The 12,699-nt window shown below is 45.4% G+C and overlaps 2 protein-coding genes across 2 annotated transcripts in view; both read left to right on the top strand.

Moving 5' to 3' along the window:
- The window catches only part of LOC125234942 (transcriptional regulator ATRX homolog), a 23,373-nt gene extending 13,885 nt beyond the window's left edge, over window positions 1-9,488 (top strand). Inside the window, exons 7-15 of the mRNA XM_048141365.1 lie at window positions 464-583; window positions 1,314-1,702; window positions 2,097-2,443; window positions 2,736-2,925; window positions 3,353-3,523; window positions 4,008-4,179; window positions 8,086-8,207; window positions 8,638-8,837; window positions 9,077-9,488. Coding sequence (XP_047997322.1) covers window positions 464-583; window positions 1,314-1,702; window positions 2,097-2,443; window positions 2,736-2,925; window positions 3,353-3,523; window positions 4,008-4,179; window positions 8,086-8,207; window positions 8,638-8,837; window positions 9,077-9,156 — 1,791 coding nt within the window. The 3' untranslated portion in view covers window positions 9,157-9,488. The remainder of the gene's footprint in view (window positions 1-463; window positions 584-1,313; window positions 1,703-2,096; window positions 2,444-2,735; window positions 2,926-3,352; window positions 3,524-4,007; window positions 4,180-8,085; window positions 8,208-8,637; window positions 8,838-9,076) is intronic.
- LOC125234377 (nascent polypeptide-associated complex subunit alpha, muscle-specific form-like) lies at window positions 9,478-12,699 on the top strand. The gene is made up of 3 exons (XM_048140580.1): window positions 9,478-10,264; window positions 10,779-11,053; window positions 11,525-12,699. Exons 1-3 carry the CDS (start codon window positions 10,145-10,147, stop codon window positions 12,555-12,557), a joined length of 1,428 nt encoding a protein of 475 aa, XP_047996537.1. The 5' UTR covers window positions 9,478-10,144; the 3' UTR covers window positions 12,558-12,699.

The following is a 12,699-nucleotide window of genomic DNA, read 5'->3' as shown; positions in this document are numbered from 1 at the left end:
CGTATGGATAAGTACGGATACGATGCGTCACTGCGATTCCTTACCGTCGCCGTTTTTTAAGCAGCGGTATGGTCGCTCCTTTTTAATTGTTACTTTTTATTAGCCCGGTCCACACAGAGCGAGGCACGTTGCGAGGCAATCGTCCAATGTCGTGCCTCGGCCAAGGCAGCTTTCTCGGCCAAACAAAACTCATGTGCTGCTTTGGCTGAGGCTGAAAATTGCCGCGCAACGTGCCTCGCTCTGTGTGGATCCACCCATTGATATTTGATCAAGTTAAGGGCCGGTTGCATCAAACCGTCTGTCTCCGGTAAAGCGTTCGTTAAATTTTATTCTATGGGAAGTTCCATAGACGTCTGCTGACGATGATGTGGTCTGTCAAATGCGGTTGATGCAACTGGCCCTTAATCTCTCTTTGTCTACGCGTAACATATTAGTCGATAATCAATATGTTTTATTCTCTTAGGTATTAACGCATCCGGGAGTGGGTATGCGGCGAGTCCTCGTCTGTTGCCCGCTGTCGACGGTGCTGAACTGGGTCGACGAGATACACAAGTGGATCGGACCCGTCACCGACGAAATAAAGGTAAACACATAAGAAACAAAAGAGAACGACGGGAAAGCAGTGAACTTTTGTAGCTACGTATTTAATAGCTGAAACCAGATCACCAAATATCTGAGTGTCTGACTTAGAGTAGATGGTCCAACAGAGACCACAAACGGAGAGACTATCTATTTCAACAGTCTAATTTGCTTCTTCATAATTTTTGCACTACTTTATTTAGTATTCTATAATGTAGGAAAAAGCATGAATGTTGATGGATGGAGAGGAAGGGGTAAACCCAAACAGCGATGGATGGATTGTGTGAAAGAGGATATGAGGAAGAAGTAAATGTTGAGACGAAGAATGTAGGAAAAAACATAGGTTAATTGCAGGATCCAAATTATCCAATAGAATACGTTTAGACCATTTCATAGAATAAATTAAAATGTATGCATTTATTTTTTCAAGCCAAGTAAAATGAGACGGAAACTACAGGTAATATTATTTCTAGTAAAACATGTCTCATTGGCATCTATTATTTCCACCTGAGCCTTCTTATCTTCTTTCCTATTTGAAGTGTTGGCTTCAGTATTGCAACAACGAGTGTTTCTTGATTGATCTACGTCTGCTTTTGTCTTCTTTTCTATACTTTAACCTGGGGATTTTCAACTTTACGAAAGTATTCAATATAATGTTTCTCACAACTTTTAAACGACGAGACAGTGCAGTAAGTTTCATACTAATTCAACTATTATATAAAATTAACTTACAGGTTTTCGAACTATCAAAGCTAAAGAAAACCTACGAGCGAGCGTACCAACTCGAGGACTGGTACAACGGAGGCGGCATATTCATCATCGGCTACGAACTCTTCCGGAGTCTAACCACTCTAGACGCCGAGCTTGATGACGTCAGACAAACCATCATAGACAAGATTCGCACAGCCCTACTCGACCCTGGCCCTGACATTATAGTGTGCGATGAGGGACATTTGCTCAAGAACGATTGCTCAGTGCTAGCGGTTGCTATGAGCAGGGTTGCCACGCGGAGAAGAATCGTGCTGACTGGAACGCCGATGCAGAATAATTTGAGAGAGTATTATTGCATGGTGAACTTTGTTAAGCCGAATTTGCTTGGGACGTACTCGGAATATTCTAACAGGTAAATTGACTTCTCGCATCTGGAACTCGTCGTTTTCGCGACTGAATTTTATTTTATGTTTAGGCCATGTGAACAAGTTTCAAGTTTCTTTATTTGGCCAAGTAAGAACACGTTACATCTAGCAAGTCAATTACAGGTCATTGCTAAAACTAGTCATGCAATGTCTTCAAATTAAGCTTATTTAAAACAAAGTATATTGATATTCATATAAGATGTACATTATTTTTCATTTTATCAGTAAACTCATTGATTGAATAGAAGGGATTACATTGAAATAAACGTTTCAGTTTATTTTTAAATGCTGTACATGTTAAATTTATTACGTTTACAGGCAGTAAATTATAAAAGGTAACTTTTAACAATAGTAGGTTCTAATTAATCATATTATTTTCAGATTTGAGAACCCCATAATGAACGGTCAGCACCGAGATTCCGTAGTGGAAGACATCAAACTCATGAAGGCCCGCACCCACATCCTCCATAAAGTACTAGAAGGTTGCCTGCAAAGGCAAGAAGCCTCCGTACTTTACCCTTACCTGCCAAAGAAACACGAATACACTGTGTTCATATCTCTAACGAAATGCCAGTGTGATCTGTACAAGCATTACCTCAATGTGTACGCGAATAAGAATAAGCAGAGTATATTGAAGGACTTCCATACGTTGCAGAAGATATGGTCGCATCCTCAGGTGCTGCATAATTTCAATATGAAAGCAAGGGATGAGAAACTCAAAGTTAAAGGTAAGAAATATAATAAAACATTGCCCTATTTTGTGAAGTCGTGTGAAGGAACTGAAGGACCTATAAACACTCTTTTTATTTGTACTTCCTTTTGATACGTAAAATACGACGCAAAACAGGCAAACTGTAACTCAAAATTGTTAAAATTATTTTCAAAGAATTCTCTTAAAGTTTTTAATGAAATTTTTTAGAAAATCAACAAGAAGATCCTGTAAAAAAAGTTTCATAGCATGGTCTAACAATGCTTACGCAAGAGTTACTTTTTTCTTTTGTTAATTACTTTTTTTTGTAGCCGAGAAGTTAGAAGACGATCTAGCGCGCGAAGATCTAACCGCGAGCGAGGATATCAAGCCATCCGCCACCGACGTATGGTGGCTGCAATATCTCGAGGGCGGAGACATGTTGGAACGTCTCGAGAGCTCCAACAAGTTCATCACAGTCTTCCGGATTCTAGAGGAGAGCGTCGCGTTGGACGACAAAGTGTAAGTGTCACTGATGACCTAACTGCCAGTGAATCAAGCCAAATCAAGGTGTCCACCACCTACGACACCGATGTATTGTAGTTGCAATATTACGAACGCAGTAACATGTTGGAATGACTAGAATGTTGAAGCATGTCAGTTGTCACCACCCTCAAGAGTCTTAAGACTCATTTTGAATTTTGCTAAAATTAACTAAGGTTTGAATATTTAAGCTGGCTCTCTGGAGAGCCGACGGGACTTGAAAGGTTGAACCTTAGCGAAACCATAATAGGTGAAGAAGTCTGCTTGTTCCTATAGAATTATAGATCTACGGCAAAGTTTTGCATGTTTCTGTTTTGCGTAACCATTTTAAACACTTGTTTCACCTAAGTATACTATGCTACTTCCAAATCATTGTTACATTGGTTATATTTTTTTCTTTCAACAGATTGATATTCTCCACATCGCTGATCACCATGGACTCGCTAGAATACTTCCTAAAGAAGATCAACAACTGGAGTCTCGGGCAGGAATACTACCGGCTGGACGGATCTGTCCCTCCCGAGGTGCGACAGAAGTGGTGCCGCGAGTTCAACGCGGAACACAACTACAAGACCAAGTGAGTGCTTGACCTGGTGCTAAGAAAATTTGTATAAAATTACAGGGCGTGTTATCCTAACTTGCTATAGCGTAATTAGCTTCGCCTGGAACCGTTGCTACTGTCGGGTGCAGACGATGATACGCCTCTTCTTTTGTGTGTCAATTTCTTTAGGATTGATCGGGTCCACACTGGGCGAGGCATGTTGCGGGGCAATTTCCTCGGCCGAAGCAGTGCGCGCGTTTTGCTCGGACGGTCAACCTGTCTCGGCAGTCATGTCTACATTGCATTGCGCGATCACATTTTCTCGCGACGTGCTTCGCTCTGTGTGGATCCGGCTAATACCTACGAGACCACTCTACTATAGTCAGGCTTTGTAAGTTTGTACCGTATGTTCCTTCGGAAAATTGCGGTTGCACGACGATCTTGGGGATACCTACCAGATTAGGCTCCGTATCAGTTGAAAAGTACAAGTACTTTTTATTAACCAGTGTTTTTATTCCAGATTGTTCCTAATTTCAACCCGAGCTGGTTCTCTCGGTCTGAACATGACGGCAGCCAACCGCGTCATCATTCTGGACACCTCTTGGAATCCGGCCCACGACATACAGAGCATCTTCCGGGTCTACCGCTTCGGACAGAAGAAGGACTGCTACATTTACCGCCTTGTGGCGCTGGTGAGTTGAATATGTTTCTTTGGGCACTTGTCAAACGTGGACAGTCCGGACAGTAATTATAATAGATGATCAAACGAACTTCTCAAGCGAAGTTCGATCACTATTATATGAGTCGTTTCATTCGAAGATATAACATTTACCAGGTAGTCCTTTAAACCTACAGGCGACTTTTGCACAATATTTAAAGACAATCAATTGACTATTGAACTGATTTTTAGTTCATTCATTCATTCCCTTACCCTTTCCAGTCGTTCCACCGCCATAGTTGCTCATTATCTTTAGAGAAAACGCAAAACTTTTAAATGTGGGTTGCATAATAAGGGTGGGAGGGTTATTATATCTTCGAATGAAACGACTCATATAATAGTGATCGAACTTCGCTTGAGAAGTTCGTTTGATCATCTATTATATTTCGTTCGTTTCATTCTTCAGATATAACATTTACCAGGTAGATGTTTAGAGACTTTTAAGTTTTGCTTTAGGTGGAATGAAATAAGGTAGGTATAATATGAAATCATTTATTTATTATTCCACTTTGATGTGACCTTATTGGACCATCATCACTAATGAACTTATTTGTATTAACAGATTAACAAATTATCTAAATATAATCAATGATTTAATTATCTATTCATTATTGCTTGCATTAGGCATGCAAACAGATCTTGCAAAGAGCCCGTCGTCCGATAGTGGTCTATTATAGAACCGCGCGAAGGTCGTAGAGGCCGCGGTCCAGCCCGCGGTGCGGCGGATGGTGTCGAGGCTGACGCCGGCGCGGCGCGCGGCCGACGTGGCGGCGTGGCGCGCGCTGTGCGCGCTGAACACACTGATGTCGATACCACTTTCCGACAAAACATTTTTAATCCATCTGCTGATGGTTTGAGAAGTTACAGGTCTATGTGGGAGTTTGTATGTCAATAGCAAATGTCCCATACTATCAACTCTCATATTTTTCGTTACAAAAATATAATCTCTGAGAGTTGTAGCAGGGCATATAGAAACGTTATCTTTAAAATATGGAAGGAAGAGAACAGGTTGTTCTCGTCCTGCGGCTGATGTTTTAATTATATCAGTGATACCAATTTTGACGCCATTTGTGGATACAATAACATTTTCGATCTTTATAAGTGAGAATGTTTGGACCCTATGCGCTGTGCATATGGCCAGTAATGTTACTAATTTTTTCGACAAATATTCCAGGCTTATACTTTTATTGGGATACCAGTGAGAGATATGGTTTAAAACAACGTGAGGGTCCCATGTATGGTTATACTTGGGACCGTTCGGTCTTAGTTTGTACGCGCCTTTAAGAAGGCGTTTCACGCAATTGTCCGAACCGACATTGTCTCCCAATAACAAGGATAAGGCTGAACGGTGACTATTCAGTGTGCCGTATGCGCATTTTTTGTTAAATTGTTCTGTTAGAAAAGACAGCAATGACGATTTCTGTGGATTTAAAACATCGATAGAATTAATAGCGCAAAATTGCCACCAGAGCTTATAGGTAACTTCGTATTGCTGTATTGTTTTATCGGAAAGTGATTCCAACATCAGTGTTATAGCCTCTGGCGGGATGCCTCTTCGACTGAAGGACTGTCGAAGTGCTTCTCGACCGCCAGGGTAAACCCATTGTGTAGGGGATGGCAGTCCCTGTAATGGGAAAAAAAAAGGGGTTAAAAGTGTTTTAAACTTGAATAAGTGTAAATGCGTCGACCGCTATCGCGTTGACACGAGAAGCAAATAATATAATTGGTGGTTTACCAAACAGGTGAACCTGCTATCTAAAAGTTAAAATACTCCGTTCGAAGCATCTCTTTCGGTAGCTGGAGAGAGTCTGGATTAGCGATCCTTCATGTATTTTGTTAGGTATACATGATGCAAAAATAGAATTTGCTTCTCGTATCATTACCAATTATTTTATGTATGCGCGTATAATACATTTAGTTAAGGAAACTGAATGTTGCCTATACGATGTTATTCGTACTAGCTTAATTGCGGTCGTATTAAAACCCGCAACAAAATTGCATAATTAGTTGTGTTTCAGCTTTCAAAGCCTTGCTCCAAGGACTAAAATCAAACAACCTCCAGACGGACTGGTACTCAAATGAGTGTGAGGACTGGTCTCAAATGATACATTAACAAAATAATTGTGCAATTTTGTTTCGTCATTTTTATTTTTTGTGAGGTTATTATTATAAGTATTAAATACTTGTATGCTTTTCTCCGTTATCTCGGGACAAGAAGAAACCCGATAAATATCTATATATATCGAATTTTTAATCTGGGGCACGGATATGGCTCCTAAATCTAGCAGCTATTGAATAGCTAACTTTACGACGCTCGGTTTGTCGACGGTTGTGCCGTCGCGGGTTTCTTTGGAGACGTTTTCTTAATTTGAAGACCTTGTTTTTCAATGGTCTTCGCCGCCTTGATTTTTTCAGCCAATTTATTGCCGAACAGCGTTTCATCACGTTCTGTATCTTGAATAACTTGCAAGAACGACTTATCGAGACTAGGGGTGATGAGTTTTATTCGATTCTGAGTAAGTGACGCATGGATGTCACACAGAATGCGGCAACCGTTGCTGAGGTGTTTCATAGCTCTGATTCCGTTGGGATCGGCGCATTTGATTAGAATATCCATGGCCCTGTTAATAGCAGCGATTCCGTTGCCGAGTTGCTGCTGCGTCGCGGCCAGATTTTTGTCTCGGTTACGAACCATATCGGGTACGGCTGCTGAAATCTCCACGTTTAATTTTGGTGCTTGTAACAACCGGCAGTTGTCGGGAACCAAATAGTCTTTTAAGATTTTATCTCTAGCTTCGGTCGTCATGCCTTTTTTAAGTAACGGTGACCAAAGTTTCGTTAGATTGTCGTGGATGTTTTCGCCGTATTCCGGGGTGTCCTCTGTGGACTCTCCGAGTGCGAGCAGCATGTCTGGAGCGAGCTCGGGTTGAGCTGACGACATCGGTAAATCTGCCTGATTTTCAGGTACAATAATCCCGTTATTATGGTCCGACATCGGTACACTACTATTATGTTCCGGTTCGGGATTTTCGATGTTTCTTTGTGGTTCCTGTATAATAGGATCATGAGCCAGTATGGGACCGTCAGGGTCCATTACAACATCTAAAACAAGAAAGAAGTGATAAATTATTTTTTATGAAAAATATTTTCTCTTGGGGGTAGGTTGAGAAAATATTTATGTCGCAGAGTAACGTGCATCTACTGAAGATTGCGCGCATTGTTCTGCTTTTTAACATCGTTGGAGACTCGCAGTCAACCCCGATGGTTATTTGATCATAGTTAGAGACTCGCAGTCAATCCCTATGTCGGCTCATTATAATCACTTCTTAGAATTAAGGAATAAATAAACAACTTACCTTCATCTTCCGATGAAGACGAATCATAAATTTGTTCAAGTCTCTTGATTTTTTCACGATAGTGAATAAATTTTTCTTTAGCTGTGCGCTTAGACATTTTTGAGTACGATATGTTCGTAGCTGCGGAGCTAAAGGAGCGCGTGCGTTCGTCGCCGTGCACGAAAAAAGAATGAGCAACTATGGCGGTGGAACGACTGGAAAGGGTAAGGGAATGAATGAATGAACTAAAAATCAGTTCAATAGTCAATTGATTGTCTTTAAATATTGTGCAAAAGTCGCCTGTAGGTTTAAAGGACTACCTGGTAAATGTTATATCTGAAGAATGAAACGAACGAAATATAATGGACATGTAGTGGAAGCCAGTACAAGATATGTTAAGGTAGGTTTGCCTACAGAGCTGACGCATAGCGAGAAAATAATACCTAAAGTTTTTGTTCGTGTAAGTTTATTAAAGTCCAAAAGACGTTCTAAAAACTAAGAATACGAACAATCCAATTAAATACCTGTGTCTATTTTGTTCACAGGGCACGATGGAACAGAAGATCTACGAACGAGCCGTGACGAAACAGGCTGTGTCGTGTCGGGTCGTTGATGAGCAGCAGATCGACCGGCACTACAACATGGCTGAGCTCACCGAGTTATACAGGTAGAATTATGTTCTAGGCTGGTGTTTCGACTACTTTGTATGTTGAACTTTTTGACGAATGAAAATGTTTCTCTCAATTCATGATTTATTTTCTTCTAAGTTCTCCTGTTGCTGGAGTTTCTTTCACTTTTTCTTTCTTTTATATTTTATACATGATACCTGAATCTGACATTTCGTCATCATCATCATAAATCAGCCGAAAGACGTCCACTGCTGAACATAGGCCTCCCCCAAAAATGCCACAATGACCTGCCCTGCGCCACCCGCATCCAGCATTCACATTTATTTCATACACTCAATTGAACACCTCCTCGTCCATTATTCTTTCCGTCTTGTCATCGAACCACTGCCGAGGATGTCTAATGTCTATCTTCGACCTGCAAAATGTGAAGTCAATCAAATTGTCTGACATTCTAATGTGTCGTATCAGGTTCGACGAGACCGGCACGAGCGTGGCCGGCGGCGTGGCGGTGGGCGTGCAGGACGTGGTGCTGCTGCGCGTGGCGCGCGACGCCGCGCTGCACGCCGTGCACGAGCACGACTCGCTGCTGCGCGGCTCCGAGGCCGCGCTGTCCGAGCACGAGCGCGCCGCCGCCTGGCACCAGTTCCAGCAGGAGACGCAGCACAACCGTCAGTATACTGCCACTAGTGTAGCGTCAGTATACTGCCAGACACAGCCTGACGCAACCGTCTATTTGCTGAAGACTTTCTTCCTCTGTTGGGGTTTTTGCTTGAGCCAATTGAATTTACTTGTTCCTTTGTGTTATGTTTTGACAACCATTACAATAATCGACGATAACTTAATGAAATCCAATGCTTTTTGGTGATTATAGAGAACTGTAATATTTACTTGTATTGTATTTTCGCAGAAATGCCGGAGGGTAAAGTACCTAAAAAGGAGAAAAAAGGAGGCAAAAGAAGCCTCCCCTGGTTCCGGTCCCGGATATAAAACCGACGCTGCCCGAGGTCAAACCGGAACCTGTCGTGGACGCGGACTACACGCCCACCGAGCCCAAAAAGCGAGGGAGAAAGAAAGTCATCAACTGTCGCATCCCGATCCAGACCACGCCCCAACCGTCCACCAGCGGCCAGCTCGACTACCTCGTCGACCGGCAGCAGGAGACCGACATCGTCTCACAGATATCACAGATTCTAGTCAGCCACGATTTTAACAACAGGAGGTCGTCGCGCGACCTGTCCAAACTCATAACGACTGTGCAGCAAGTCGTCGCGAGCGGCGACCTGAGCCGACTACCGCCCGGTGACGAGGCGGCCGCCGCTATCGCACAGATACTATTGCGCAAGAACTCTCCCGTCGTACCTCCACCCATGCCAGCTCTCACGGATATACGCGCCCGCCCGCGCTCACCAACGTGCAGCCACCGGTTCCCCAACAAGAACCCGAGGACGCGGAGACCATCACCGGCGACCTCACCTCCAAACCCGACGACAACGTCAAGAGAAAACGACGCGCGGCCGTCTCCGCGCAGAAGAAGTTCGACACCATCGCGGACGACGTCGTCATAGATCTCAACGACGACGACTGGCGCAGCCATGATGACTTCATCGTCGCGCCCACTCGGAACCCGGAGCCTGCAAAGACTGAAAAGAAATACAAACCTGGTCCGAAGAGTAAGAAGAAACCGGCTGAGAGTCCACCAGTCGAGACGCCTCAGCCGGCGGTCGGAACACCTCAGCAGTTGGCGGTTGAAACGGCCCAGCAGCTAGCGCAGACTCTTCAACAATCAATAAACGTGGAAGAAAGTATTTTACTAAGCGACGACGAAATTGTGCCTGAAGTTCGGCCGCCTGTGACGGTCAAACAGGAACCGTCGGCGAAGAAGGCTGATGAAATAAAGTACCCGCTCCATCCTTCGCTGCTCACGAACGAGAATTTCATAAAGATAGTCGCGCATACGTACCTGGCGGGCAACCCTATGTTGGACGAAGATGCCGCTACGTTGGCCGCGCGATACAGTACGAGCAAGGCGCTGCGAGAGACCGAGGCCACGGGCAAGGTCATCATGAGTGGACCCATATACGACATCGCGGTTCAGGTAACGAAAATCATTAAATAATTATTAAATGATATGTCCTGACTCCAAAATCTCTTTATCATTATTTATGGATCACCTAAAAACTCCTTCGACTTAGCTATGCTGCATATTTAAATAGCTTCATTTATTTTAAGGGAACATAATATATGTACCACCTTTAATAGAGAACTTGATTGTTCTTAAAATAAAATATTTTATACCATGCACGAAATAAAGCATCAGACAATTATAAGAAAAACATGGACAGAAGTTATTTTTAAATCCGATTTCTATTTAATAAGTTAGGTATAAATATATAAAGTAACTGACCGTGACGTCACTCAATTCGATTTCATATTAAATCCATATTAGCAAGTTGTTCAAATTCGTTATGACAGTTCTGTAGTATTTTTAAAATAAGCTGATTTAAGGATGCAAGTAGCCTATTGTAAAAACATGTTAATACTGGCATTGTTCAGTCCTACCGAGTGATTTTCATTTTGTATCTGTAGATTAACACGATTTTTCTCACCAGGTCCTAGGCGTCGACATACTCAAAAAGCTCCACACAAGCGGCCCGGCCGTCGACGCCAAGCCCACCAAACAGAACCAAAAAGCGCTCCCAGACACGGAGAAAATGCTCAGCAACGCCACAGCGCCGCCCGAGCCAACGCGGAGCCTTCTCAAGCCGAAGGTCACCTCGGAGCTGATGCCCAAGGAGAGGAAGCCGGTGATAGCCAACCTGGGCCGCGTGAAGCTGACGCCCGTCACGCCTGTCATAGCGGCGCCTGTCGTCGTGCCCGTGGGACTGTGAGTATTGTGTTACAGGAGTATTTATTGGGAAGTTACAAAATAGACCCAGTGAAAAGAGGCATTAACTGTTGAGAGAAATATGAGCCACTTCTGATTCAAAGTTGTACCATACAATTTAGAATCATATTTGATTACTTGTACCTACTTAATCTAAAATCTCCTCATTCTCCTTTTTCTTGCGGTATTGACATCTAATCCCATGATTTGGCGTCGCGACGCGTCGGCACTAGTTTTACAAAAGCGACTGCCATCTGACCTTCCAACCCGAAGCGTAACTAGGTCTTATTGCAATCAGTCCGGTTTTCTCACGATGTTTTCCTTCACCGAAAAGCGATTGGCAAATATCAAATGACATTTCGCATATAAGTTCCGACAAACTCATCGGTTCGAAATCGCGATCTTCCGATTGAAAGTCGCACGCTCTCGCTACGCTTCAATCTGAAACTTAACCTAACATTTATTATTCAGGATAAAAAATACCAACGTCGAGCCCGCGGGCGAGGAGTGCATACTGCCGGACGACGACGACGTGCGCATCGTGACCGAGCCCGCGCCGCCGCCGCTGGCGCCGCGCCGCGCGCCCCGCGCCGCCTCCCTGCTGCTCAACAACGCCGCGTCCGCGCCGGCACCGCGGCTCATGCAGGACGAGCGCCTCCTCACCAACATCAAAGTGCCCATCGCTCCGGCGGCGCAAGCGCCCAACGCCGTCGCCATCAAGGTCGCCGTGACCAGGGCCCCGCCCGCGCCTGCGCCTGCGCCCGCCACCATCTGCCTCGACAGCGACGACGAGGACGCGCCCGCGCCCGCGCCCGTGCCCGTCACGCTCACGGCCGCCACGGGCGCGCGCCTCGAGCTGCGCATGCCGCACGAGACCCCGCTCGACCCGCAGCCCCGCCAGCCCGGCCCCGCCCGCCCGCGCCGCGGCGCCACGGTGTGCAAGCCCGGCGACATCATCCGCATCAGCAAGGCCGGCAACGTCGAGGTGCTGAGCCCGGTGGACCCGGCCGCCGGCCGGCTCGTCCGGGGCGCCCGGCCCGCTGGCGCGCCGGCCGCTCCCGCCGCGGGCCCGAAATCGACGCCGCAGAAGATCACTCCCAAATCGACGCCGCAGAGGATCACTCCCAAATCGACGCCGCAGAAAGCCGCCGAGCCGAAGACGACCCCGAAACCGACCGAGCCGGCGGCGAAGTCGACTCCCAAACCGGCCGAGAAGATCGCTCCGAAGCCGGCGGACAAACCGGTGCGCCTGGACAGCGGCAGCAGCTCCAGCTCGCGCTCGGCGAGCCCCGTCGACGGGGACCCGGACCCGCTGTCCATCCTCAAGGACGTGGTGCAGATCTCGGCCGACCGCTTCCAGAGCATCCTCAGCGGGCAGCCCGCGGCCGAGCCCCGCCCGACCGCCTCCAGACCGACCTCCTCCAAAACTACTGGATCTACAACTTCCAAAACTCCCCAACCTCCGCCTTCTAAAATGACTCTCCAACCCCGCCTTCCAAAATGACTCCCCAAGTCTCCAAAATGAACAAGACTAAGAAAGCCCCCGAGCTCCAACCTTCTCCGAATGTACTCCAAAAAATAAATGCGCTGAAAGAAATAAAGGCGATGGAAGTGCCTAAGAAACCGATTGAAAAATCCAAAAAGAC

The sequence above is a fragment of the Leguminivora glycinivorella genome, chromosome 16, assembly GCF_023078275.1.
Source record: "Leguminivora glycinivorella isolate SPB_JAAS2020 chromosome 16, LegGlyc_1.1, whole genome shotgun sequence".
NCBI classification, from domain to species: domain Eukaryota; kingdom Metazoa; phylum Arthropoda; class Insecta; order Lepidoptera; family Tortricidae; genus Leguminivora; species Leguminivora glycinivorella.
Note: the sequence above shows the minus strand (reverse complement) of the source record. Positions and strands in the feature narration are given on the sequence as shown.